This window comes from Chlamydomonas reinhardtii, chromosome 3 (assembly GCF_000002595.2).
Source record: "Chlamydomonas reinhardtii strain CC-503 cw92 mt+ chromosome 3, whole genome shotgun sequence".
Lineage (NCBI taxonomy): Eukaryota > Viridiplantae > Chlorophyta > Chlorophyceae > Chlamydomonadales > Chlamydomonadaceae > Chlamydomonas > Chlamydomonas reinhardtii.
Window position 1 is genome coordinate 6,531,483 of NC_057006.1, and position 19,532 is coordinate 6,551,014.

The 19,532-nt window shown below is 63.7% G+C and overlaps 7 protein-coding genes across 8 annotated transcripts; 5 read left to right on the plus strand and 2 right to left on the minus strand.

The window, feature by feature from the left end:
• Positions 1 to 106: 106 nt before the first annotated feature.
• On the plus strand, positions 107 to 1,470 carry CHLRE_03g195388v5 (uncharacterized protein). Its single transcript, XM_001693069.2, has 4 exons — positions 107 to 216; positions 366 to 437; positions 631 to 761; positions 968 to 1,470. The coding sequence occupies exons 2-4, from the start codon at positions 381 to 383 to the stop codon at positions 1,041 to 1,043; spliced, it is 264 nt and encodes an 87-aa protein (XP_001693121.1). The 5' UTR covers positions 107 to 216; positions 366 to 380; the 3' UTR covers positions 1,044 to 1,470.
• A 10-nt stretch (positions 1,471 to 1,480) lies between these two features.
• CHLRE_03g195410v5 (uncharacterized protein) lies at positions 1,481 to 2,886 on the minus strand. Its single transcript, XM_043061242.1, has 3 exons — positions 2,530 to 2,886; positions 2,178 to 2,271; positions 1,481 to 2,048 (listed from the first exon to the last, which is right to left on the minus strand). The coding sequence occupies exons 1-3, from the start codon at positions 2,671 to 2,673 to the stop codon at positions 1,759 to 1,761; spliced, it is 528 nt and encodes a 175-aa protein (XP_042926371.1). The 5' UTR covers positions 2,674 to 2,886; the 3' UTR covers positions 1,481 to 1,758.
• Positions 2,887 to 2,986: 100 nt separating this feature from the next.
• On the plus strand, positions 2,987 to 6,118 carry CHLRE_03g195450v5 (uncharacterized protein). The gene is made up of 7 exons (XM_001693070.2): positions 2,987 to 3,201; positions 3,366 to 3,493; positions 3,648 to 3,905; positions 4,119 to 4,287; positions 4,470 to 4,654; positions 4,884 to 5,122; positions 5,285 to 6,118. Exons 1-7 carry the CDS (start codon positions 3,069 to 3,071, stop codon positions 5,616 to 5,618), a joined length of 1,446 nt encoding a protein of 481 aa, XP_001693122.2. The 5' UTR covers positions 2,987 to 3,068; the 3' UTR covers positions 5,619 to 6,118.
• Positions 6,119 to 6,196: 78 nt separating this feature from the next.
• On the plus strand, positions 6,197 to 10,398 carry CHLRE_03g195500v5 (uncharacterized protein). Of its 2 annotated transcripts, none has more exons than XM_043061243.1 (10): positions 6,197 to 6,587; positions 6,787 to 6,913; positions 7,006 to 7,128; positions 7,477 to 7,539; positions 7,753 to 7,825; positions 7,996 to 8,108; positions 8,257 to 8,363; positions 8,583 to 8,688; positions 8,997 to 9,117; positions 9,269 to 10,398. In XM_043061243.1, exons 2-10 carry the CDS (start codon positions 6,788 to 6,790, stop codon positions 9,577 to 9,579), a joined length of 1,143 nt encoding a protein of 380 aa, XP_042926372.1. In that variant the 5' UTR covers positions 6,197 to 6,587; position 6,787; the 3' UTR covers positions 9,580 to 10,398. The 2 variants fall into 2 exon arrangements, with proteins under 2 accessions (XP_042926372.1, XP_001693123.2); XM_001693071.2 differs by having other exon boundaries at positions 6,267 to 6,587.
• Positions 10,399 to 10,456: 58 nt separating this feature from the next.
• Positions 10,457 to 14,085, plus strand: CHLRE_03g195550v5 (uncharacterized protein). The gene is made up of 2 exons (XM_043061244.1): positions 10,457 to 12,235; positions 12,390 to 14,085. The coding sequence occupies exons 1-2, from the start codon at positions 10,637 to 10,639 to the stop codon at positions 13,869 to 13,871; spliced, it is 3,081 nt and encodes a 1,026-aa protein (XP_042926373.1). The 5' UTR covers positions 10,457 to 10,636; the 3' UTR covers positions 13,872 to 14,085.
• Positions 14,086 to 14,246: 161 nt separating this feature from the next.
• On the plus strand, positions 14,247 to 17,688 carry CHLRE_03g195600v5 (uncharacterized protein). The gene is made up of 7 exons (XM_043061245.1): positions 14,247 to 14,560; positions 14,660 to 14,789; positions 14,969 to 15,063; positions 15,239 to 15,805; positions 15,988 to 16,082; positions 16,256 to 16,314; positions 16,466 to 17,688. Exons 1-7 carry the CDS (start codon positions 14,316 to 14,318, stop codon positions 17,231 to 17,233), a joined length of 1,959 nt encoding a protein of 652 aa, XP_042926374.1. The 5' UTR covers positions 14,247 to 14,315; the 3' UTR covers positions 17,234 to 17,688.
• A 7-nt stretch (positions 17,689 to 17,695) lies between these two features.
• CHLRE_03g195650v5 (uncharacterized protein) lies at positions 17,696 to 19,515 on the minus strand. Its single transcript, XM_001693230.2, has 2 exons — positions 19,155 to 19,515; positions 17,696 to 18,569 (listed from the first exon to the last, which is right to left on the minus strand). The coding sequence occupies exons 1-2, from the start codon at positions 19,468 to 19,470 to the stop codon at positions 18,376 to 18,378; spliced, it is 510 nt and encodes a 169-aa protein (XP_001693282.1). The 5' UTR covers positions 19,471 to 19,515; the 3' UTR covers positions 17,696 to 18,375.
• Between the last annotated feature and the right edge of the window lie 17 nt (positions 19,516 to 19,532).

Genomic DNA, 19,532 nt, shown 5'->3' on the forward strand with positions numbered 1-19,532 from the left:
TTGGAAAAATGCCGCGTAGTACACTCCAAGATCGGTCAACAAAGCTCTGGCGGAATGGGGTCAATGGATCGAGTCGCCTTTCGATCCGCTGACGAGGCAGCCCCATATTTAGCTTCGTCGCACTTTCTACAGTACGCAGCTAGCCTCTTACTTCTCAAAGCGCAGCCAGCAACGTCCTCTGTTAGAGCCAACTTGCAAAACCGCTGTTCCGACACGGTGAGGAGCATGCCAGTGCTTGCCACCGCACGAGTCATGGCTCCCTTCAGCTGCTGCAATGGCAACGACTCCCAGCGACTATCTTGCAACCGGCGACCAGATCTCAGTTGGCTCCTGCGCCTGTGCTCGCGCTTGCACGTCCCGCGCAGGTCCTCGACTGCACAATGGCCCCCGTCCTCGCCCGCGCTGAGCTGAAGGCTACCGTGCAGCCTGTCGCCAAGGTATAGTAGCGGTCAAGTTGCTTGTTGCGGTGAAAGCGCGGTCGCCGGGGATCCTCGCTGTCGACACGGAAAGGACCTTGCCTGGCACCTTGCAGAACTGCAGCAAGGCGCAAGCTTGCGCTGTCACATTCTTGTGGTGCCCCACTTATGGCGTGCTGAAGGTATCTGCTGCGTGCCTCTTCAACCGCCTCAGGCCGTCCCAGTCGTGCAGCGTCGTGCTGCCCTCGCCACCATCCTAGCCCCGCTCGCCGCAGTGGTGCTGGCTGCTCCTGCCATGGCTGCACCCCAGAAGAACCTGTCGCGCTCGGAGCTGCTACAGCAACAGTGAGTATTACGAAAAGTGCCAGGGGTCAGCGACTGGTCGGTCCTGCCAAACGGCCTGGCAATCTCAGCATAGGCTGAGGCATTGGGGCCGCCCTGGAGCCACGCCTGGAGCGATGCCTTGAGGACAGCATGGCTCTCGTACAGTTTCAGAGCATAGTGAGCCCTCCTCTGAAAGCCTTTTCCCCTCTTACATAAAACCTACACAGGCGGGCGGAGCGGAAGGAAGCCATGAAGGTACGGAATGCCAAGGTCCGCACGGGTGAGGTGAAGCCCTCCTTCTGAACCAAGCACATGGAGCTAGCTAGCAAGGCAACTTACTCGAGAAGAGATAGCTTATACGTGTGAGGATTTTGACGAATGGTGTGAGTGTGCATCCCATGAACAGCATACTTTACAGGTTCATGGGCGCTGTTGATGTTGGGTTTATGAGTTCCGTACCGTTGATGCTGCGCCGTAGCCACACTACACAGAAGGAAGCTACGTGTTGTTGTTGTGACTGTTCTGGATGCACGATTGATATAGTTATATATGGTATATGTTGTGAATCAGGGGCGGTGCAGGTTCATGGCGATACCGTATGGTTACATGGATGAAAGATGGAGCAAGTAAGCGGGGCCACGCTGCTTTAGAGAAGCGCGACAGGCGTGTTAACCTCTGGAGCAGTGAAATGTCTGCTGCAGGAGCTGCCGATTGTAACCATCGTTTGGTGTGCGTCGGCTGGTGGCTTTAACGTCCGGGCAGCAGCATGCAACTCGGGATTCCGCGGAAGTCGGGCAGGTTCATGCGGGTTCTCAACCCAGGTCAGACTGCTTCAGCTGCGCACCTGATCCTCTACGAGCTCATCACCGGCAGCATACTATGGCCATCAACTTAAGCATAACCCTGCGCTTGCAGACGCCGCTATGAGTGGGCATTGTGCGCCCACTCCTGTCCATGGACGTCGTAACGCAACGGCACGCATTCAGTGCCACAATCTACCATACACCGTGACACGGCCTTAGGCTATGCGCCGCAGCATCACTGACAGCAGCCCCGCTGCCAGGCCGCTGTACACCAGGAATAATCCCTGCTGCACATGCAGACGCGTTACCGCCTCCCGCAGTCGCTCCGGCAGCCGTGCTACCACCTGCTCCTGCACCGCTTCTACGTTGGTGAAGTGCAGCTGCAGCGCTTGGGCGTGCGTGGCTGCTACCCAAGGCTTGACCGCCGCCACCACCCGCTGCCCGGTCCGCTCCATGCGAATGGTGAACAGGATCCACGCCACTCGGGCATTGATGATGTACGGAACTGTTGCAAGCAAGGTGAAAGAGTGTGGAGAGTTGAAGGAGACGCAGGCGGGCGCGAGGCGCGTTGCTGAACAAGATTGCAGATTAGGAAAGCGCCTGTGGATGCAAGGGGCGTGCGGCGTGCACTTGCCTGCCGCCTCCCATGCTGTCCCTTTGGCCAGGGAGTAAAGGTTCTGAACATCTTGCCGCATGAGCTTCAGCTTGTCTTCAGCTCGCTTGCTGTCCTGCGGGGCCACCAGGTGAAGGGACAAGACGCCTCAGGACGTCTCTTTCGGTCCCTGAGCCCCCACTCTGGACTCATCCTTATCGGGACTTCGCGCTGCACCGCACCTGAGACCTACCCCGAAGGCCTCACACTGTACCCCAAGGCCCAAGCACCATCCATGTTCCCTCAACGCCAAGACTGCACATACCGTGCTCGCCCGGCACTCTCTCTTCCATTTGCTTCACGCCACACCGGGTGGTGCCCCTGGTGCCCTCACCCGCAGCTGCTGACCGATGTGTGCCGCCTCTTCTCGCACACGCTGCAAGGCATCGTCAAGCGAATACGTGGCGCCCGCCGCGTCCGTAACAGTGCCTAACCCAAGCAGCGCAACAACAAGTAGACCCCTAAATAGCGCCAACATTACGCGGATTTGTGATGAGCGGATGAATGCAAACAAGTAGACCCCTAAATAGTGTAATGTTTGCGTTGTTCCTAAAGCAGGCGTGCGGGAACTTGTCAGGCAATTCTGTAAGATAAACGTCTGCGTCAGAGACGGCGCGTACAAGATTAACAAGAAGTTTACAAGCCCTGCGATCCGCGGGCCAAAATCCAGCAACTGGACAGCCAGGTCGGAGACACTATTGTCTGGTGTATCATGCTGAGTAATTTCAACTGCATACGGTGTATGTCCTTCTGCTGTTGAAATCACTTGAAATAGGGCTTCGCCGGCTCGCGTCAACATTCAGCTTTATTTCCGAGGCTTGCACAGAAAGCTCGCATACCTCATCTCCGCACATTATAACACCAACAGCAGCGATGCCACCACCAGTCAAAGCAGATGGCAAGCTTGACAGAGCGGCCCGACAAGAGAACAAGGCCGTTGCTCAGGCACGCGCTGCTGAAGAGCAGTCGACAGCGGAGCTAATCACTTATTATCGGAGCAGACTAGGTAGGCATTGAGACCTCAAGGCAGCTGTGTCCCGGTGTCATGGAACCAAGTGCTGGGAGCGGGCGTTCTGGCTATTGCCGTGCCCACCTTCGACGTCCACCTGCCGCGCGGCAGTCACTGCTGTCCACGACCTCCTCCTCCCCCGCCGCCACCGCCTCCAACAGAGGGGTTCGAGGCGGAGCGTGCAGAGCTGCTGCAGCGCCTAGACCAATGCGCTATCCAAGGAGCAGAGATGCATGTCCTGGAGTGGGAGGCACGCAAGCGTGCTGACGAAGTGCGGGAGCTACAGAAGGTGACACCTGCGTGCACTCCCTTCATCCTCCCTCTCATCACAGCCCTCATGCCCCCCTTGACACCTCACGGTAACCTGATCAACACCACGCTCCCATGCATTCTCACCCGCTTTTCTGCCCTTCTGCCTCTTGTTCCCTTCCGCCTCGTCGCAGGCTCTCTCAGATGCCCACAACTTTCTGTTCGATGAGCGGCAGCGGCTGCTGGCCCTGCAGGCGGAGAACGACGAGCTGCGGCTTCAGGAGATCCAGGACCGCAAGTCCATACAGCAGCTGCTGGCACTACAGCAGGGCGGAACAGGGGCAGGAGGCGGGGGCCGGCATCAGCAGGGGAGTGCCGGGGGCCTGCCGGGTCCCAACGTGGACCACCTGCTGCTGCAGATTGAGTCGCTGCAGGCGCAGCTGAACGAGCAGGTGCGGTGCGCTGGGGCGGGGCACGGGTGTAGCGCCGGCCACCTCATGATTGAAGGGGTCCAAGCTCCAATAAAGCGCTGAGGAAGCTTGACTGGGTTATGTAACCGCCGCATGTCAGAGCGGTGCCAAAGCGTCCACAGTGCCACCCCAGAACTTGTCAATGCCGTATTCCTGCCTTATCCCCAACCCTCGCACGCCCAAATGCGCCCACAGAAGCAGCTGGCTTCTGAACGTATCGCGGCGCTGCTTGAGGACCGGCGCATCCGTGAGGCGGAGGAGGAGGCGCACCGGCGGCAGCTGGCGGCACAGCTGGAGGCGGCCAGTGAGCGGCTTGGTCGGCTGGAGGAGCAGCTGCGGACCACCACCAAGGACTACATCGTGGGTGGGTGGACGGCGTTGGGGCGTGGCATTGGGGGCTTGGGAGTAGACACGGCGGGGGTGCGGTGCGCAGCGGTAAGGAGTGGAAGGGCCACTCCTTGGGGATGCGCAGCGTTGCCGTGCTCTGATGACAGGGCCCAACTTGAAAGGGCTTTGACACCTTGTTGCGGCCGCCCTGTCGTGCAGCTCGGCGCGAGAAGCAGGCCGCTGAGGAGCGGGCACTGGAAGCGCATATGGTGCTGGCGGCGGAGCGCCAGGCGTTCCTGGAGCAGGGGGCGGAGGCGCGGCGGCGGGCGGCGGCGGAGCTGGCGGCGGTGCGGCAGGAGGCGGAGGACAAGCTGGAGGACGTGGAGAGCCACCTGAGGGCGCAGGTAGGCGGTGCGTATGTGGCAGGTGCCAGCAAAGAACGCGTGCAGGGTTGCAGGCGGCATGCCGGAGTCCACCATGTCGTTGCTGCCTGCGCATGCGAACATCAGTCTCCTGTTTCGGCCGCTCTTGGCCTGCCCTCTCTCTCACACACTCTCTCAGCTCTTCTAGTCCCCCGTGCCTTGCCTCTCCCCACTTACCCACCCGCCTGCCCACCTGCCTGCCCGCCCGCAGCTCAAGTCCAAGGAGGAGGAGTTGATCAACCTGTCGTCCGTGCACACCACCTCCACAGCTGCCTACGACCGCCGCGTGCAGGAGCTGGAGCTCAGGGCGGCACGGCTGGGCGAGGCCAACAAGCAGCTGGAGCTGCGCCGTGCGCTGGACGTGGAGGGCTGGACGGCGGACGTGACGGCGCTGCGTAAGATGCTCACGGCCGTGGACATCAAGCTGCACGAGATGCGGCTGGTGGAGAGGTGGGTAGGGGGGAGAGGAGGGAGGGAAGTGGGATGAGCGTGGGCAGCTGGGAGGTGCTTTGGGACGCGCTTGCAACTTGGGGGAATGAAACCCGATTGTGGTACGCTGGACACGCGGCATTGCTTGTGATATTGACACTGGCCGTGCACGCTTATGCACAGGCTGGAGGACGATGACCGGCTGGACGCCATTCTGCATGTACTGCGCAAGAAGGCGCCCAAGGTGGCGCTGCCTGGCCCCTCCGCCGGAACCAAGGCCGGGGCCCACCCGCACCACCACCAGGGCGGCGCGGGCGAGGCGCAGAGCGTCAAGAGCGCACTGGCGGAGGGGCTGCAGGACGTGCGCTGCCGTGTGCGGGAGCTGGAGCAGCGGCTCGCAGATAAGCAGAAGCAGATGCCGGCGGGTGGAGCGGGGGTGGCAGGCGCAGGGGGAGGCAAACCGGGCAGCGCCAAGGCGGCACGCCCGCGCGCAGTGTCGGCATCGCGACGGCGGTAGAGGAGGGCTGTGAGGCGTCGTGTGGCGCGTCTGATTTCGTGTCGCGCACATTCGCGTTCGCGTTTCGAAAGCACTTCGCTTCGTGTGTACCGTATTGCCTCCTTCACTGACAGTGACAACTTGTGGGTCAAGGTAGGACGTTGACCACCACTGAATTTGGCTGGATGCCTGCACGACATATATATACAACATTGCAGTATGCTTGTGCAGACAATGGTAGTACGGTATGAACTGCTCCGCGCTGCTTATTGGGAGAGGGATGTGCTGCGTGGCCTCAGCTCGAAGCAGCGCGTGCGCACACGGCTACCGTCCCGTATCACAAGATTGTGCTCTTACGACTAGTGTTGCACGCAAGCAACTGGAGGGATGGGAATTGCGGGAAGGGGGGATGGTCGGGGCCGTTCGAGGGGGGGGGTCGGGCCGTTCGGGGCGCAGCTCGGCGAGGGGTACAGGGCACGCACTGGGGACCTGCTTGGACCTGCTTGGACCCGTGGTTCCACAGCAGGGCTATAACCCCTCGGGCCGCACCCGCGGCACAGACACCGGCAACTTGAGTTGCCGCAAGGGGACTGCTGGTCCCTCGCATCGCAAGGCAGGGCTGGCCAGAAAATGGGTCTGTGAGGTCAACCAGCTTACACCTGTCTGTGACGCATACTCAGCTTTTCACGACTTATTATTACACATGACGCCACTTTTAGGACCGTCAGAATTCTCGTCGCTGAAGTCGGGGCAGTCTCGAGAAGCCAGGATGTCCGCGAGTGCGCGCTCTCTAGCAGCGGGCGCCCGCCTACTGCTTCCTCAGACATCAATTGTGCGGAATGCTCCATCGCAATTTGAGCACTCGGCCAGCCCACTGCTGCTGCCGAGCCGAGCGGGCTTTTTCCGCCCCGACGCCCGGACTTCCGCGAGACCTAGCTGGCTAACGGGGCCTGCATCGCTCTGGTCGAGTGCGAGCTCGCCGAATGGCAGGTGAGAATAACCTGGCGTCGGCTCAAAAGAAGTAGCAGCTGGGTGAAGGCTAATGCGGAACGTGCGCGAAGGCGCCGGGAGGGGCCAAGGCCACGGCAGGGTGCGTGCCAGCCCGAGTACCTCGGGCTTTGACCATTGCAAAGTGCATTGCCACAGACATCCATTAATAAGACCCGGACCTTGATGCCAATATATGCAGCATGGATGGCGAGCCGACGCGCTCGGGTACGGAGGACGAGCCGCGCGGCGGTGGGGGTGGCGGCAGCAGTGGGGACGAGGGGAGCACTGAGGACAAGAAGCGGCGGGCGCAGGCACGGCTGGAGCAGGTACGTTTGTACGACAGCAGTGCGCCAGTGCCCGTAGCCACAGGCCCATCACTCCGTGTCTTTGAGGCCTATGGCTCACCTGCTGCACACAGGTGAAGCGCGGGCTGGAGGCGGGCACGCTGGGCTTCGGCTTCAGTGCAGGCGGCTTCCTGTACCCCTACCACCTGGGTGTACTGTGGGAGCTGCATGAGCTCGACATACTCAAAGACTACAAGGTGGGGGCGTGAGCGTGGGCGGCATGGCATGGTGTGGCGCGGCGCGCCGTGGCATGTCTAGGTGTGCGTGGCAATGCGCACCGTGGCGTGGCGTGGCGCAGTGTGTCCACGGACACGGGGCATGGGCGGCGGTGCACTCAATGTGTTGCTGTGCACGGAAGGGGTTCATAGCGAGTGCTGTTTGGGGCCAGTTGCATGGCCCGTGTTTGCGTCTGCGTGTTTTGGCCTCGGGACTGGGTGCAGGCATTGGGCTTTGTGGCGGGCAGAAGGATTTGAACATGGACGGGTACGCGCACGCTTACCCTTGTTGTGTGCCCTCCACGTTATCCTCCTCCTTCAATCTGCCAGGTCCAGATGGCGGGGGCGAGTGCGGGCTCATTGGCTGTGGCCACATACAACTGTGGACTGGAGGTGCGAGCGGAGGGGGGGGGAGCGGGTGGGGGTAGGGAGGCGGGGTACGGGTGAGGGAGTCGTTTTCGGAAACGGCGTAGTTTTGGGGGGCCGTCGGGTTCGGAAGGAAGGGGTGGTGACCATGATGTTGACTGAGACTGGTTGCAAGGTACCCTTACCGGACGTGCTGCATTCGCGAGGCTGGACGCCCGTGTCGCCCCTCTCCCCCTGCAGCCCGAGAAGGCCACCCAGGCGCTGCACGAGTTCGCGGAGAACTGCCGCGCCAACGGCACCCGCTACCGGCTAGGTGGGAACACGGGAGGCGTCGCTGCGCTGCTAACGTGCGGGGCAGGATTGCAATAGGAGGACAAAGGAACTCAGCTCCAGCCGGGCCCGCGTTCCAGCACACATGTTGCTGTGTGCCTTACCGCCTTCGTATGTGTGCTGCTGTTGCCGCTGCTGCCCTGCTGCTCCAAGGTGGGCTGCTGAAGGACTTCTTACACGCCTACCTGCCAGACGACGCGCACGAGCGCTGCCGTGGCAACACCCACGTCGCCCTCACCCGCCTGTTCCCCGTGGTGCGGTCGGAGGTGAGAGATTACAGCAAACGGAAGGCGCACGGGGGCATAGGGGCGAGGCAGCTGAACTGCGGCCGTAGATACGAGGGTTCTCCTCGTTGCCTGTCATGGCCAAAATTAACTCGGCACCCGCCGTCCCATCCCACCCCATGCGCTACAGCTGATCAGCGAGTTCGAGAGCAAGGACGACTTTGTGAACGCGCTGCTCACGTCCTGCCACATCCCCTTCTACTTCAACGGCTCCTGGATGACGGAGTTTCGCGGCAGGTGGGTGCAGGCGGCGGTGTGGGGGCGGGGACGGGGCAGGCGCGCATACACGCAACGCGGTATTGCTGGACGCGTCGAGACAGGGGCATGGCGCCTACCCCGCACGCGGCACGCAGCCTAGAGCACCTCGTACAGATGCACCTCACCTGCGCCGGCCTGCACTTCTCCGACCCGTGCCTCATGCCGTGCGCCCACTCGCCGTTCTGTTGGGGCACACAGGTTCTACATGGACGGCGGTGTGGCCGCCTTCATCCCGCGGCCGCCCACGCCCCACGCCGTCAAGGTGTGCTGCTTCCCAGTCAACGAGGTGCTGGCCACCGTGCAGGTGAGATTCGGCAGCCGGGCCCGGGGGTTGCATGGCGGGGGCAGGTGCAGGCGCAATGCAGGTGCACCAAAAACCGGAGGCCGCTAGCTCGTTCCAGTGGCAGTTGGTGGACGCACCCGCAAAAGCGCCCACTACAAGTCCTCGTTGAGGCATGGACGCTTGTGCACCCCTTTCATGACCCGCCCCATGGCCCATGCCCAACACCAGTCTGCAACGCTGGACCGTGCCTGGACCCCGTGCCCCCGGGTTCTGGTCTTTGTTTATTTAGACTTTGCATTGACCAATCCGCCGCCGCCGCCACCCCACAGGACCGAGTGGCCCAGTATGAGCGGGTGGCGGCGCTGCTGGATGTGGCCATCAGCCCGGACGCCAGCGAGCCCTGGCCCTTCAGCTACCCGCAGATGGTGTCGTGGGCGCTGGTGCCGGCGGGTGAGTGACGCACATAGCAGGGAGGGGCACGCACGGGTTATGACTCGGATTGGTGTAACAGCCGCTGCCTGCATGTCTTTCGTCAGCCGTGCTTTCTTGACACAGCATGCCGCGTCCTCCCTGCCGCTTACTACCCCCGCCCCCCCCCCAGATGATGACATGCTGCGATACATGATCAACAAGGGGCGACGCGATGCGCGGGCCTGGGCGCAGCGCATGGAGCTGGTGCCACAGGATGCGGCGGCGGGGCGGACCGAGGGAGAGGGCGCGGGCGATGTGGGCGGCGGCGCGGAGCGCGGGGCGGCGCGTGTGGCAGAGGCGGAGGAGCGGCGGGAGGCGGAAGGCGCGGCGGGCGGCGTGGAGGATACAGGGGCAAGGCAGGGCGGTGAGGGCGGCGCCACGGCAAGAAGTGAGGCGGAGGCGGAGGCTGTGAAGCAGGCAGCGGGAGGCGGTAAGAAGTGAATGGCTGTACGTGAAGCTTATGGTTGTTTAACCGGCGATCTGTTAGCAGTTGTTTACTAGGGGGAATGCGTGAGGCTTGCTTTCCGGCGGTCCGTCAGTCAGTCCTTGATGAATTGCTTGCTGCCTTGCTGCCCACCGGACTGCGGCGCCAAAGGCACCGCGCAGGGGCACCACGACGGACTGCACACGATGTAGAATGCGCGGCGTGGTGTTATATGGCACAGGTTAGCATGCGCGTGGCGATGTGCGATTGTTTGGTGTATGGCTTACACATGTGTTGCACTTGTGGCGCTGCGGCGCGGCCTGACATATGTAATCAAGACAAGAATGCAATAGAGATTGTATTGCGGTGTGCCGTTCGGAGATGCAGAGATACCAGGGCTTTGGGACCCTCCCCTGCTTGGGACTGGATCACAGGACGGGTTAGGCGTGTGCAGGATGTACGTATGGTACGGGGCCCCGACGGTGGCTGAGCTGGACATGTGGGCGTTGAAGCTTGAAAGTGCGGTGGACGTGTGTCGCTAGGAACGCACAAGGGCAGAGGGGCATTGGAGGGCGGAAAACCGCGGAGCTGCGGACCAGAAGGGAAGGCGAAACAACGGCTATGGTGCAGGCGGATACCTGACTGCAACTGAACCAACACCATCGCGTAGGTGCCGCGTAATATAAACCGTGGGGATCCGGTTTTGAGCGCCGAAGAGAGAATGTCGGGTTCTAAGCGCCGAGGTGCCTGCCACATTCAGGGGGCTCGTGGGGGCTCGCCGTCAAGCTCGCCGTGCCCATGCTGCGAAATGGTGCATGCCAAAATGCCATGTCACATGCTCCATGGGCTTTTTTTATAGCTTCTCACTTCTCACTGCATGACACAAACTATGCACACGCTGCAAGCAATGGAACATTGTCGCTAGGCCGTCGTCGTGCCGGCAAACGGCCGCCGCGCGGGAAACGCAGCGAGCCCAACATACTCATAGATTATTTTACCTCCAAATTAATAAACGAAGAAAACTTAGCGGCAGGTGTTTTCCTGCGAGCTCCGCGAGCGGACGCCCCGGCCACCATGCGCAACCCGGACGCAGCCGCTCGCTCCGAGACCGGGCTTGACCGACAACTGGGCCACCTCCGGCGCGCGGCCCGCGCAGTGTTCCCCTGCGGCTATGTCGACAAGCTGCTCACCAACGCCGGCAACAAGATGCGCTGCGGCCTGGCGCAGTGGCTGTTGGAGCAGCGCGCCGTCGTAGCCCCCGCAGGCGCCCCGCCCGTGTCTGGCGAGTACCTGACTGGCGCCCCCGTGCCGCTCACGTCCGTGGAGGCCTACCTGCGGCAGCAGCACGCTGGATTGTGGCTGAACAGGACTGTGTTCAAATGGCCCAAGCCGGCTGACTTCCTGCGGCATGCCGACAGCCACGGCATCTTCCTGGTGCTGCAGACTGCAGCCGACGCCCCCCAGGGTGGCGGCGGCGGCGGTGGCGCGGGTGCTGCAGCCGGCGGACAGTACCCGGCGGTGATGCTGGACGGAGGCGCACTGGCGGCGGTGTTCTTGGAGGATGCAGAAAGGGGCTACGGGGGGTCCCGTCCGCCCGGGGCAAGCGATGCTGCGGTGCTGGCGGACTCAGCAGCCGCCAACGTGGCCCTGGCGAAAGCCGTGGCCGCGCTTGCGCGCGATGCCTTCCCTGGCGCCACGGCCAGTGATCTCACCAACGTCGCGCCGTATGGCGTGCACGCCGTCACCGACCCCGCCCAGCGGTCGGCTGTGGCACGTGTGTACTCGGCCGCGGAAGCCGCGTGCCACGTGCGGCGGGCGCTGGTAGGCTGGCTGGCGGCGTCCCGGCGCCTTGCGAACGTTGCGCCGCTGAGCGCCCCCATGTCGACCCTGGGGGAGTCATTGCGAAAGGAGCACGCGGGCCTGTGGGCCGAGTGCGACCCCTCGGGCGGCGGGCGGCCACCCAAGCTAAAGGACTTCCTGCTACAGCCGGAAAGCCGCGGCGTGTTTCGGGTATGGGCCGCCGGCGAGGCGGCGAGCTCGTCGTCGGCGGGTCCTGCTGGTGGCCGCCAAATGGTGGAGCTGCAGGTCGATGCCCTCTGGTTCGCAGCCCTCCGCTACACGGCGCCTTTGAGCCTGCTGCACCCAGACCTGGCGTCGTGGTCTGCAGCCGCAGGCCCCTCATCAGCGGCCGGCTCCAGCACAGCTCCGCTGGAGTCAGCCGCTGCCGCTCCTGGTACCTCGGGGCGAGCAGCCCTGGGCCGCCCGCCAATGGCAGCGGCAGCGGCAGCGGCAGCACCGCTCAACGCGTCTGCCGCCCCGGCACCTGCTGCTGCCTCCGAGGCTCAGCTGGAGGCACTGCGCTCCAAGCCAGTCCAGGAGCTGGCGCGCATGGCCTTCCCCACGCACGTGCACGGCCAGCCGGTAAAGGATCAGCCTGCACGGCAGCTGCGGCGTGCCATCGCGGCATGGCTTGACGGAGACGCCGACGCGGCCCAGGGGCTGGGGCCGCGGCGCGCGCGGCTGTCGGGCTTGGGCCACTTCCTGAAGCGGCAGCACGCAGACGTGTGGCTGGACCCCAAACGCAAGTGGCCCAAGCTCAAGGACTTCCTGACTCAGCCGCAAAGCCGCGGCGTGTTTCAGCTGCTGCCTTCACCGACGCTGGTGGCGTCTGATGTGGGTGTGCCTGCATGGGGGCGGAGCGTTTGTGCGAGTTGTATGCATGGCTTTTGCGTGTGTGTTGTGTGTGTCACTTTTTTGTCGCTTTTTGCCAAAGCCGCCGGCCTTTCCTCACTCCCTGCATTTCTGCCTTTCCGATGCAACCTCATAGGGCGTGGTGCACCTCGACATTGAGGCGTTGGTGCGGGCGGCGGCGGCGGCAACGGCGGGGGTAGCGGGGGCAGGAGCGGCGGCAGGGGCAGCGGGGGCGGGAGAAGGCCCGGCGGCAGGGCCGGCGGGAGCAACAGTGACGGTGGGTGGCACAAGCGGCAGTACCAGCAACGGTGGCGCCACACGGCCGGGAAGAAGTCGGGAGGCAGCAGTCGCTGCAGCGGGGGCGCACCCGCTGACGGCTGCAGGCGGTGTCGCCGGTGCGCCGGCGACCGCTGCGGCCTACCCTGATGCGGCTGCAGCCACGCCCACAGAAGCCGAAGCTGCTGCTGCGATCCTTTTCGGAGACGGCGTGCCTGACCTGGACGCCGATCCAGATGCGGCTCCTCAGCACTATGACCACGACACCACCAGCAGTGACAACGCGTTCCCGCCGCCCTCGCCAGAGGAGCTGGCTGCGGCGGGGCTGCCCGCCGCGCAGGCGGTGGTGGTGGCTGACCCGTACGGCAATGAGCTGGTGGCCCTGCTGCAGCACTGCCACTCCTGCGACCGCCTCGGGCTCGCCGTACAGTCGTACTACGGACTGCCCACGATGGTCATGCTTTACGCGCCGGCGGCATTGATGCCGCTCGCGGCGCAGCCGCCAGAGGCTGGCGGCGACGGCGGTGCAGCCGCCGGTGACGAAGGTAGCTTCATTGCCTGGCCGGCGGCGGTGTACGTGGTGGATCTGCTGGCGGCGAAGCTGCAGTACGGTGACGGCGAGGACGGCCATGCGGCGGCGGATGCGCTACTGGTCAGCCTGCGGCCGCTGCTGGAGGCGCCGGGCGTCACCAAAGTGGTGCACGACGGCGGCGCGGCTGCTGGGAGGTGGGGCGCGGCCGCGGCGGCGGCAGCCGGCAGCGGTGACGGGTTGGGCGGCACGGTGGCGGTGCTGGAGGCGGCTGTGAGCGCCAGCAGCGCCCACCTGATGGTGCTGGGGGAGGACGGCGTGAGCCTGGTGCAAGCGGCGGCCGGCGGCCCCTGCCGCATCGCGCCCCTGCACGACACGCGTCTGGTGCTGCGCGGCCTTGAGGCCATGCTGGGGCTACCGCACTTGCCGCCTGCCGCACTCGCCGTCCCTGACGCCGACCCGACGTCGTCAGGCGTACTGGGCCAGCTGCACGACCTGCACGTGCACGTGACGCGCCTGCATGACGCGCTAGCGGGCACGGGGCTGTGGGCTGACCGGCCGGCGCTGCTGGCAGCGCTGGTCGCCCGCCACTCCACAGCCCTGCGACACGAGCTGCTGGAGGCGTGCGCGTACGGCGGCGACGGTGCGGCTGCTGCAGGCATGGACGGGCTGCTGGAGCGGCCGCTGGGGGCGGGCGTGGTGGAGGCGGTGGCGGGGGATGCTCGGCACCTGCCCGAGCTGTGGGGCGAGACGGTGGCGACGGCGCTGCCGTGGGTGGCGGAGCGGGGGGCGGCTGCAGTGCACAGTAGCTGAGCGCGAAGCCCTGAGCAAGAGGTGCATAAGGTTGGTGGCATAGTCAAAGCCACTGGCAGCACTGTACGCGGGAGGGCGCTGGTTTAGGTGGTTGGGGAAGAAATTGAGCCCAGAACGCCCTGCACAGCCGGTTTACGGCAGGATACCGAAAGAACAGGCTATGCGTCACAAACTTGAATGGTTTGTGTACTGCTCATTGTAATATATAGTATTGGTTGAAGGGTTGGAAGGGACAACGCAGAACGCAGAGGGAAACTTGGCTGACTGTGTGCCGTATGGCACGAACCCGGCAGCATCCCCCCGGGTGGATGCACCTGCAGCGCCATGCTCAGCTCGCTCTTCTAGTACTCCAACTTCAGAGCATGACATGCTGGCACATGCGGCGGCTACAAGAGGAGCTTAGGTGCACGCAAGTGGGAAATTGTCTGAGCGATGTCCGCAGTCATGGACGTCGGGCTGCCGACCACACCACTTCAGACGACCCAACTCAACAGCCAGGCTACATGGCATGAAATTATATGGAAGGTCTCCGATGCCGGCCTCTTTGCGGACTCGAAGCATTTCGTCGATTGTCCTGTGCTGCGGCCTTGGGAGCTCGTCGCGGCGGACTGGGAGCAGCTAAAGGTTGATGGGGTAACTCAAGAGGCCCTCAAGTGCTTTATCGCTTCAAACTTCGGCCCACCGGGCAGGTGCGGAGCGTAAGCCTGGGCAGGGGTCTGCCTGCACCTTGCCTACGGCTGGCCGTATCCCCGAACCCTTTCCCCGATCCTTTTATTCCCCGCATCCAGCGACCTCGAGGCGGTCTTGCCCGCCAGCTGGCATGAGGAGCCACCTGCATGGCTTGCGGGCCTGCCAGAGGAGGAGGCACGTGCATTCGGGGCTGCGGTGCACCAGCTGTGGAAGACGCTGTGCCGGAAGGTGCGTGGATGTGCAGGGCCAAGGGATCACGAGAGGGGCCACGCGGACGGGTGATGGTTCAGCGGCGCGCGATAATGGGCTTGAAATGACATGAGGGCGCATAAGACAAGCGCTGTGGACGTGCGGCCGGGAGATGATGTAACGCCAGTTACGCCACGCTGTGTTTAACGGCACTCCAGGTGTCCTCGGACGTCCTGGCCAACCCAGATCGCCACACACTGCTGCCACTGCCCCAGCCCTTCATTGTGCCCGGCGACCGCTTCCGTGAATGCTAGTGAGTCTCGGATGTGGCTCAAGCGCCCTCAATCGAGTACACGGTCGAGCTCTGTCAACCCGACCCACATCACCTCAACGCTCCTTTCCTTCCGCACTGACACCGCACACCTTGCCTCCTTGCTCCGCCGTATGACACGTCGTCCTCCTCCCCCCTTACCATCATACTACGACAGCAACTGGGACTCCTACTGGGTCATCCTGGGCCTGCTTGCCTCCGGCCTGCTGCCCGCTGCCCGCCAACTGCTGACCAACCTGCTGGGGCTGGTGGATGTGTGGGGCTTTGTGCCCAACGGCGCCCGCGCCTACTACACCAACCGCAGCCAGCCACCGCTGCTAAGTGCTATGGTGGCGGCGGTGGCGGCGGCAACTGCCACTGCGCAGGAGGAATCACGGGGCCGGGAGGGTGCTGGGGCCACCGGGGTGAACGGCAACGGGAGAGCGCAGTCGGCTTCCGGCGCTGGGGTCAGCAACAACCACAGCAGCAGCAACAGCACCGGCGGCACTGAGACAGAGACACTGCTACGTGAGGCACTGCCGCGACTCATTGCGCACCACGGGTACTGGACCTCAGGCCCCAAGCTCGTGCGGGTGCGGAGCAGTGCAGGCGGCGAAGGTGGAGGGGCCGGCAGTGGCGATGGCACTGGGGGTGGCCAGGAAGGTGGCGGGACCGGAGAGCGGACCGTGTTTGAGCTGAGCCGCTACCATGCAGAGCTGTATGAGCCGCGGCCCGAGAGCTTCAGGTGAGATGGGGCTGCGTGACATACAACACAAAAGTGGCTTTGGCATCCAAGCCATTTCGTTCAGGATGCTACGGCAATACCGTAGATTCCTGAACGCAGCCGGAAACAGGGTGTGCCTTGCCATACGGGTTTGGCCTACTTGCGTGTTCTCTTCTGACGTCGCTGCGCTGTTGGTGCCGCAGGGAGGACCTGAACCTGGTGGAGGGCGCGGGGCTGGGCCCGGAGGCGGCTCGTGCCCTGTACTGCGACATCGCCAGTGCGGCCGAGTCGGGCTGGGGTGAGTGGCGGCGTGAGCAGCAGGGCCACAAGGAGGAGGCGCTGGGATGTACCTGAGCATACCTGTCGGTTGTCAACCCCTAAAGCACCCGAGATGAGGAAGCTGCGCTATGCTAGGTGGTAGCAAATTGCATCATCATCATCCATGCTTACGTGCTTACGGCCCCGTTGCAGACTTCAGCACACGCTGGTTCGTGGGCGGCGACTCGCTGGCGCACACACGCACCACGCAGGTGTGCGCGCCGTTGCCGTTTCCACGTGCAGCCACCCGCGCGCGCAGATCCACATGCTTTTCCCTGTCGTTCGTGCCGCTTCCCCGTCCGCTGTTCCTGTCCTCATGAATATGCTCTTCGGTTGCGCACCCATCTCCCCTCCCCGACCCAGATTGTCCCCGCTGACCTGAACGCCTGGCTGTACCGCACCGAGCTGGACATAGCCCACATGGCCGCCCGCCTTGGCGACAGCGCCACACGAGACGCCTTCGCGGCCCGCGCCGCCGAACGCGCCGCCGCAATGGATCTGCTCATGTGGAGCGACGCTGACGGCTGCTGGCACGACCTGCTGCTGCAGCCCTCACCTGCACCACCGTCATTGCGGCAAGCAACTGACGGCGCCGCTACTGCACCTCCTCCAGCTACCGCAAAGGCTGTGGAGGCACAGGAGGAGGACGCGGGAGCGGTTCAGGAGGACGGCAGCGCAGGCGTGTACCCTACTCAGCAGCGGGCGGGCGTGTACGCGTCCAACTGGGTGCCGTTGTGGTGCGGCGTGGCGGCGCCCGGCAGCAGCCGTGCCGTGGCTGCAGCAGCGGGGCTGCGCTCGTCGGGCCTGCTACAGCCCGGCGGGCTGCTCACTTCACTGTGCCGCTCCGGGCAGCAGTGGGACGCGCCCAACTCCTGGCCGCCACTGGTGCACATGGCTGTGGAGGGGCTGGAGCGGTCGGGGGCGCCAGGGGCTGCCGAGGCGGCGGCGGGGCTGGCCAGGAGCTACGTGGCGGGCTGCAGGGCGGCGTGGGGCGCCACGGGGCACATGCATGAGAAGTACGACGCGATGGTGCCGGGCGGCGTGGGGCGGGGCGGGGAGTACGTGCCACAGGTGGGGTTTGGCTGGAGCAACGGAGTGCTGATGACGCTGTTGCGCAAGTATGGTGCATGAGTTATGGCAAGCTACATCAATAGGCATGGGGGGAGTCATCATTATAGCCCGTGCTTGCAGTGTGAGCGAACCGGTGAGCTCAGGCGACGCAAAAGAACGTGAGATGGGCTGGGTACATGCAACGCGCGGAGGAAAGTGAACTGTGAACGTACTATTGGACGTGTGTGTCATGCATCCGCAGCGACACATCTCTGTCAGCTGTGGCGTGCACTGACACTGCCGCCGTGGCCAAAGCTGAAGTACGACAGATCGAGTACGGTGCCCTAGGTTTTGCCGGCGCGGCTGTGTGAACGAGGTTTTAGCGCTGTCGTTCTGATTGCATTCTTCTGCTGGTCCCCCCTCTAACCCACGTCGTACAGACTTCAGTACAGCTGGTGCGCTGGGATGTTCGTTCTCCCCTGTGGTAACGCATCTGGTGCGTATGGCAGCTGGTCCGCCCTCAAACGCAACAAGTTAGACTGTGTCTTTCAAATATTACACCCTTTCTTCCGCCAGTTCCAAGACCTCCTCTTAGCCCATGCCTAACCTCTCTTTCTCGGTGGGGCATTCGCCCTACACAACTAATCAATTGCGGCCATCCTCATTCACGTGCGCACAGCGCTTGCCGCTAACGCTTCCATTGCTAACCGACCGCTCTCAAACCTTCGCAAGCAGGGCACCCAGGATAGGGAAACAGAAGCAGCGTTGCGGCACGAAAAACTCTGCCCCCTGACCCCGGTTGAGTTGCACCCTATTCAGGCTTGCGGCCTTGGCAACCTATGGTTGGTCCCAAGACGCAGCCTTGTTGCCGCTCTCCCACAAAACGCCTCCGCATCCATCGCACATCATCAGCAGCTTATCCGCAGCAGCGCCCCGCATCCTCCGCGTGCGCAACCGCACAGCCGCCAGCCTTGCGCTGCTACGGTGAACGACCCGCTGCTGCAAGAATGGGGCACGCCAACATGCCTTCCGCCGCCACCCGTGCCGCTTGCACTGCGGCCGGCTGCCATCACAAGCTTACTGTGGCGGCCTCCTCTGCTGCCTGTGCCAAAGCGACGCCGCTCTCCGCCATGCTGTGACGCCTCCTGTGCCTAAAACCCATGCCGGCGGCCGGCAGGCCGCCGACCGCCGCTCCGCTTCCAACGTCGCGCCAGGTGCAACGTTTAGGCGATGGAGCACTCCACCTCAACACCCGAAGGGGGCACCCACTGCATCATCATGGACACGGTCTCCGCCGACAGGTTCTTCAGGTCCACCAGGCGGTGGTGGCTGCGGATCTCGAAGTGCTCACGCGAGTTGGAGTTCACGTGGGGCGAGCGCAGCACACAGTAAATGCGGCGCTTGGTGGGCAGCATCACTGCGAGGGGGGAAAGGGAGGGGCGGGCGACGGTCCTTGAATGCCTCCGTGCGTATGCGGTCGTGCGCACTGCGTGCCGCTGGGCGTCTGACGCGCCGACGCTGGCGTTGACTGAAGGTGCGTGGTGCCACGCCGAGCGCCCGTCGCACCGTTTGCGCACGCTGCGCTGCCCTCCGCCCCATTCAACGCTCCAGCCCCCGCGTCTGCCTATCCCTTCCCCGCGCACGGCTTCTGCCACAGCCTCGGAACGCCCGTTCGCGCAGACTTGCACATGCACAGCCGAGGAAGTATTGGACTGCAAGACACCCCAACGTGCCGACAGCCATGACCGCCTTTGTCCTCGGCCACCGCCTGGACCAGCTCTTCCCCACGACCCAAACACCTTGATGTGGTAAGTTATTCATGCGCCGCGGCAAGCTTGCCGTATCCGGCAGAGTGCAAGCGAACGTGGAAATATGGCCAGTCCTTGGCTTGCTGCCATAAAATGCCCGCCCTGACCACCAATTGCGGTACCCAGTCTGTAATTTGGCAGCATAACATTCTGACGAGCCCATACTCCAGCCGGTCCACAAGACGCATTCTCACCTGGCCCCTTGAACACAGCGCCGGTGGCCTCCGCGACGGCCTGGATCTGAGCCACGCAGTCCTCCAGCAGCTGCTTCTCGTAGCTGCGCATGCGAATGCGAAGGCGGACCTTCTCGCCAGCCGCAGCAAGAGGGGTGCTCTCAGCCATGGGCACGTCCAGCTCGTCGACGTAGCTCTCCACATCAACAGCAGACTCCGCGACAGCGCGAACAATGCTCACGGGGCGGCGAACGGCAGGGCGAGCGCCGACCTGGGGCCGGGCAGCCTGAGGCCGCGAGGTGGTGAACGCGCGAACGCGGCAAGTGAGGGCGGCCATTGCGCTAGTTGTAGAGAAACAGGTCTAAACTAAAGGAGGTACGTGGACTGAGACAGGCGATG

Coding starts and splice junctions, on each gene's coding strand:
- CHLRE_03g195388v5 (XM_001693069.2), top strand. CDS start 381: ATGGCCCCCGTCCTCGCCCGCGCTGAGCTGAAGGCTACCGTGCAGCCT. Junction 438..630: donor CCGTGCAGCCTGTCGCCAAG/GTATAGTAGCGG, acceptor CAACCGCCTCAG/GCCGTCCCAGTCGTGCAGCG. Junction 762..967: donor TCGGAGCTGCTACAGCAACA/GTGAGTATTACG, acceptor AAACCTACACAG/GCGGGCGGAGCGGAAGGAAG.
- CHLRE_03g195410v5 (XM_043061242.1), bottom strand. CDS start 2,673: ATGTTGGCGCTATTTAGGGGTCTACTTGTTGTTGCGCTGCTTGGGTTA. Junction 2,272..2,529: donor ACATCGGTCAGCAGCTGCGG/GTGAGGGCACCA, acceptor GTGGCCCCGCAG/GACAGCAAGCGAGCTGAAGA. Junction 2,049..2,177: donor GACAGCATGGGAGGCGGCAG/GCAAGTGCACGC, acceptor TGCTTGCAACAG/TTCCGTACATCATCAATGCC.
- CHLRE_03g195450v5 (XM_001693070.2), top strand. CDS start 3,069: ATGCCACCACCAGTCAAAGCAGATGGCAAGCTTGACAGAGCGGCCCGA. Junction 3,202..3,365: donor TTATTATCGGAGCAGACTAG/GTAGGCATTGAG, acceptor CGCCTCCAACAG/AGGGGTTCGAGGCGGAGCGT. Junction 3,906..4,118: donor AGGCGCAGCTGAACGAGCAG/GTGCGGTGCGCT, acceptor ATGCGCCCACAG/AAGCAGCTGGCTTCTGAACG.
- CHLRE_03g195500v5 (XM_001693071.2), top strand. CDS start 6,367: ATGTCCGCGAGTGCGCGCTCTCTAGCAGCGGGCGCCCGCCTACTGCTT. Junction 7,540..7,752: donor CATACAACTGTGGACTGGAG/GTGCGAGCGGAG, acceptor CTCCCCCTGCAG/CCCGAGAAGGCCACCCAGGC. Junction 8,109..8,256: donor TCCCCGTGGTGCGGTCGGAG/GTGAGAGATTAC, acceptor CATGCGCTACAG/CTGATCAGCGAGTTCGAGAG.
- CHLRE_03g195550v5 (XM_043061244.1), top strand. CDS start 10,637: ATGCGCAACCCGGACGCAGCCGCTCGCTCCGAGACCGGGCTTGACCGA. Junction 12,236..12,389: donor CGACGCTGGTGGCGTCTGAT/GTGGGTGTGCCT, acceptor GCAACCTCATAG/GGCGTGGTGCACCTCGACAT.
- CHLRE_03g195600v5 (XM_043061245.1), top strand. CDS start 14,316: ATGGACGTCGGGCTGCCGACCACACCACTTCAGACGACCCAACTCAAC. Junction 14,790..14,968: donor GGAAGACGCTGTGCCGGAAG/GTGCGTGGATGT, acceptor ACGGCACTCCAG/GTGTCCTCGGACGTCCTGGC. Junction 16,315..16,465: donor CGCACACACGCACCACGCAG/GTGTGCGCGCCG, acceptor TCCCCGACCCAG/ATTGTCCCCGCTGACCTGAA.
- CHLRE_03g195650v5 (XM_001693230.2), bottom strand. CDS start 19,470: ATGGCCGCCCTCACTTGCCGCGTTCGCGCGTTCACCACCTCGCGGCCT. Junction 18,570..19,154: donor CGCTGTGTTCAAGGGGCCAG/GTGAGAATGCGT, acceptor CCCCCCTCGCAG/TGATGCTGCCCACCAAGCGC.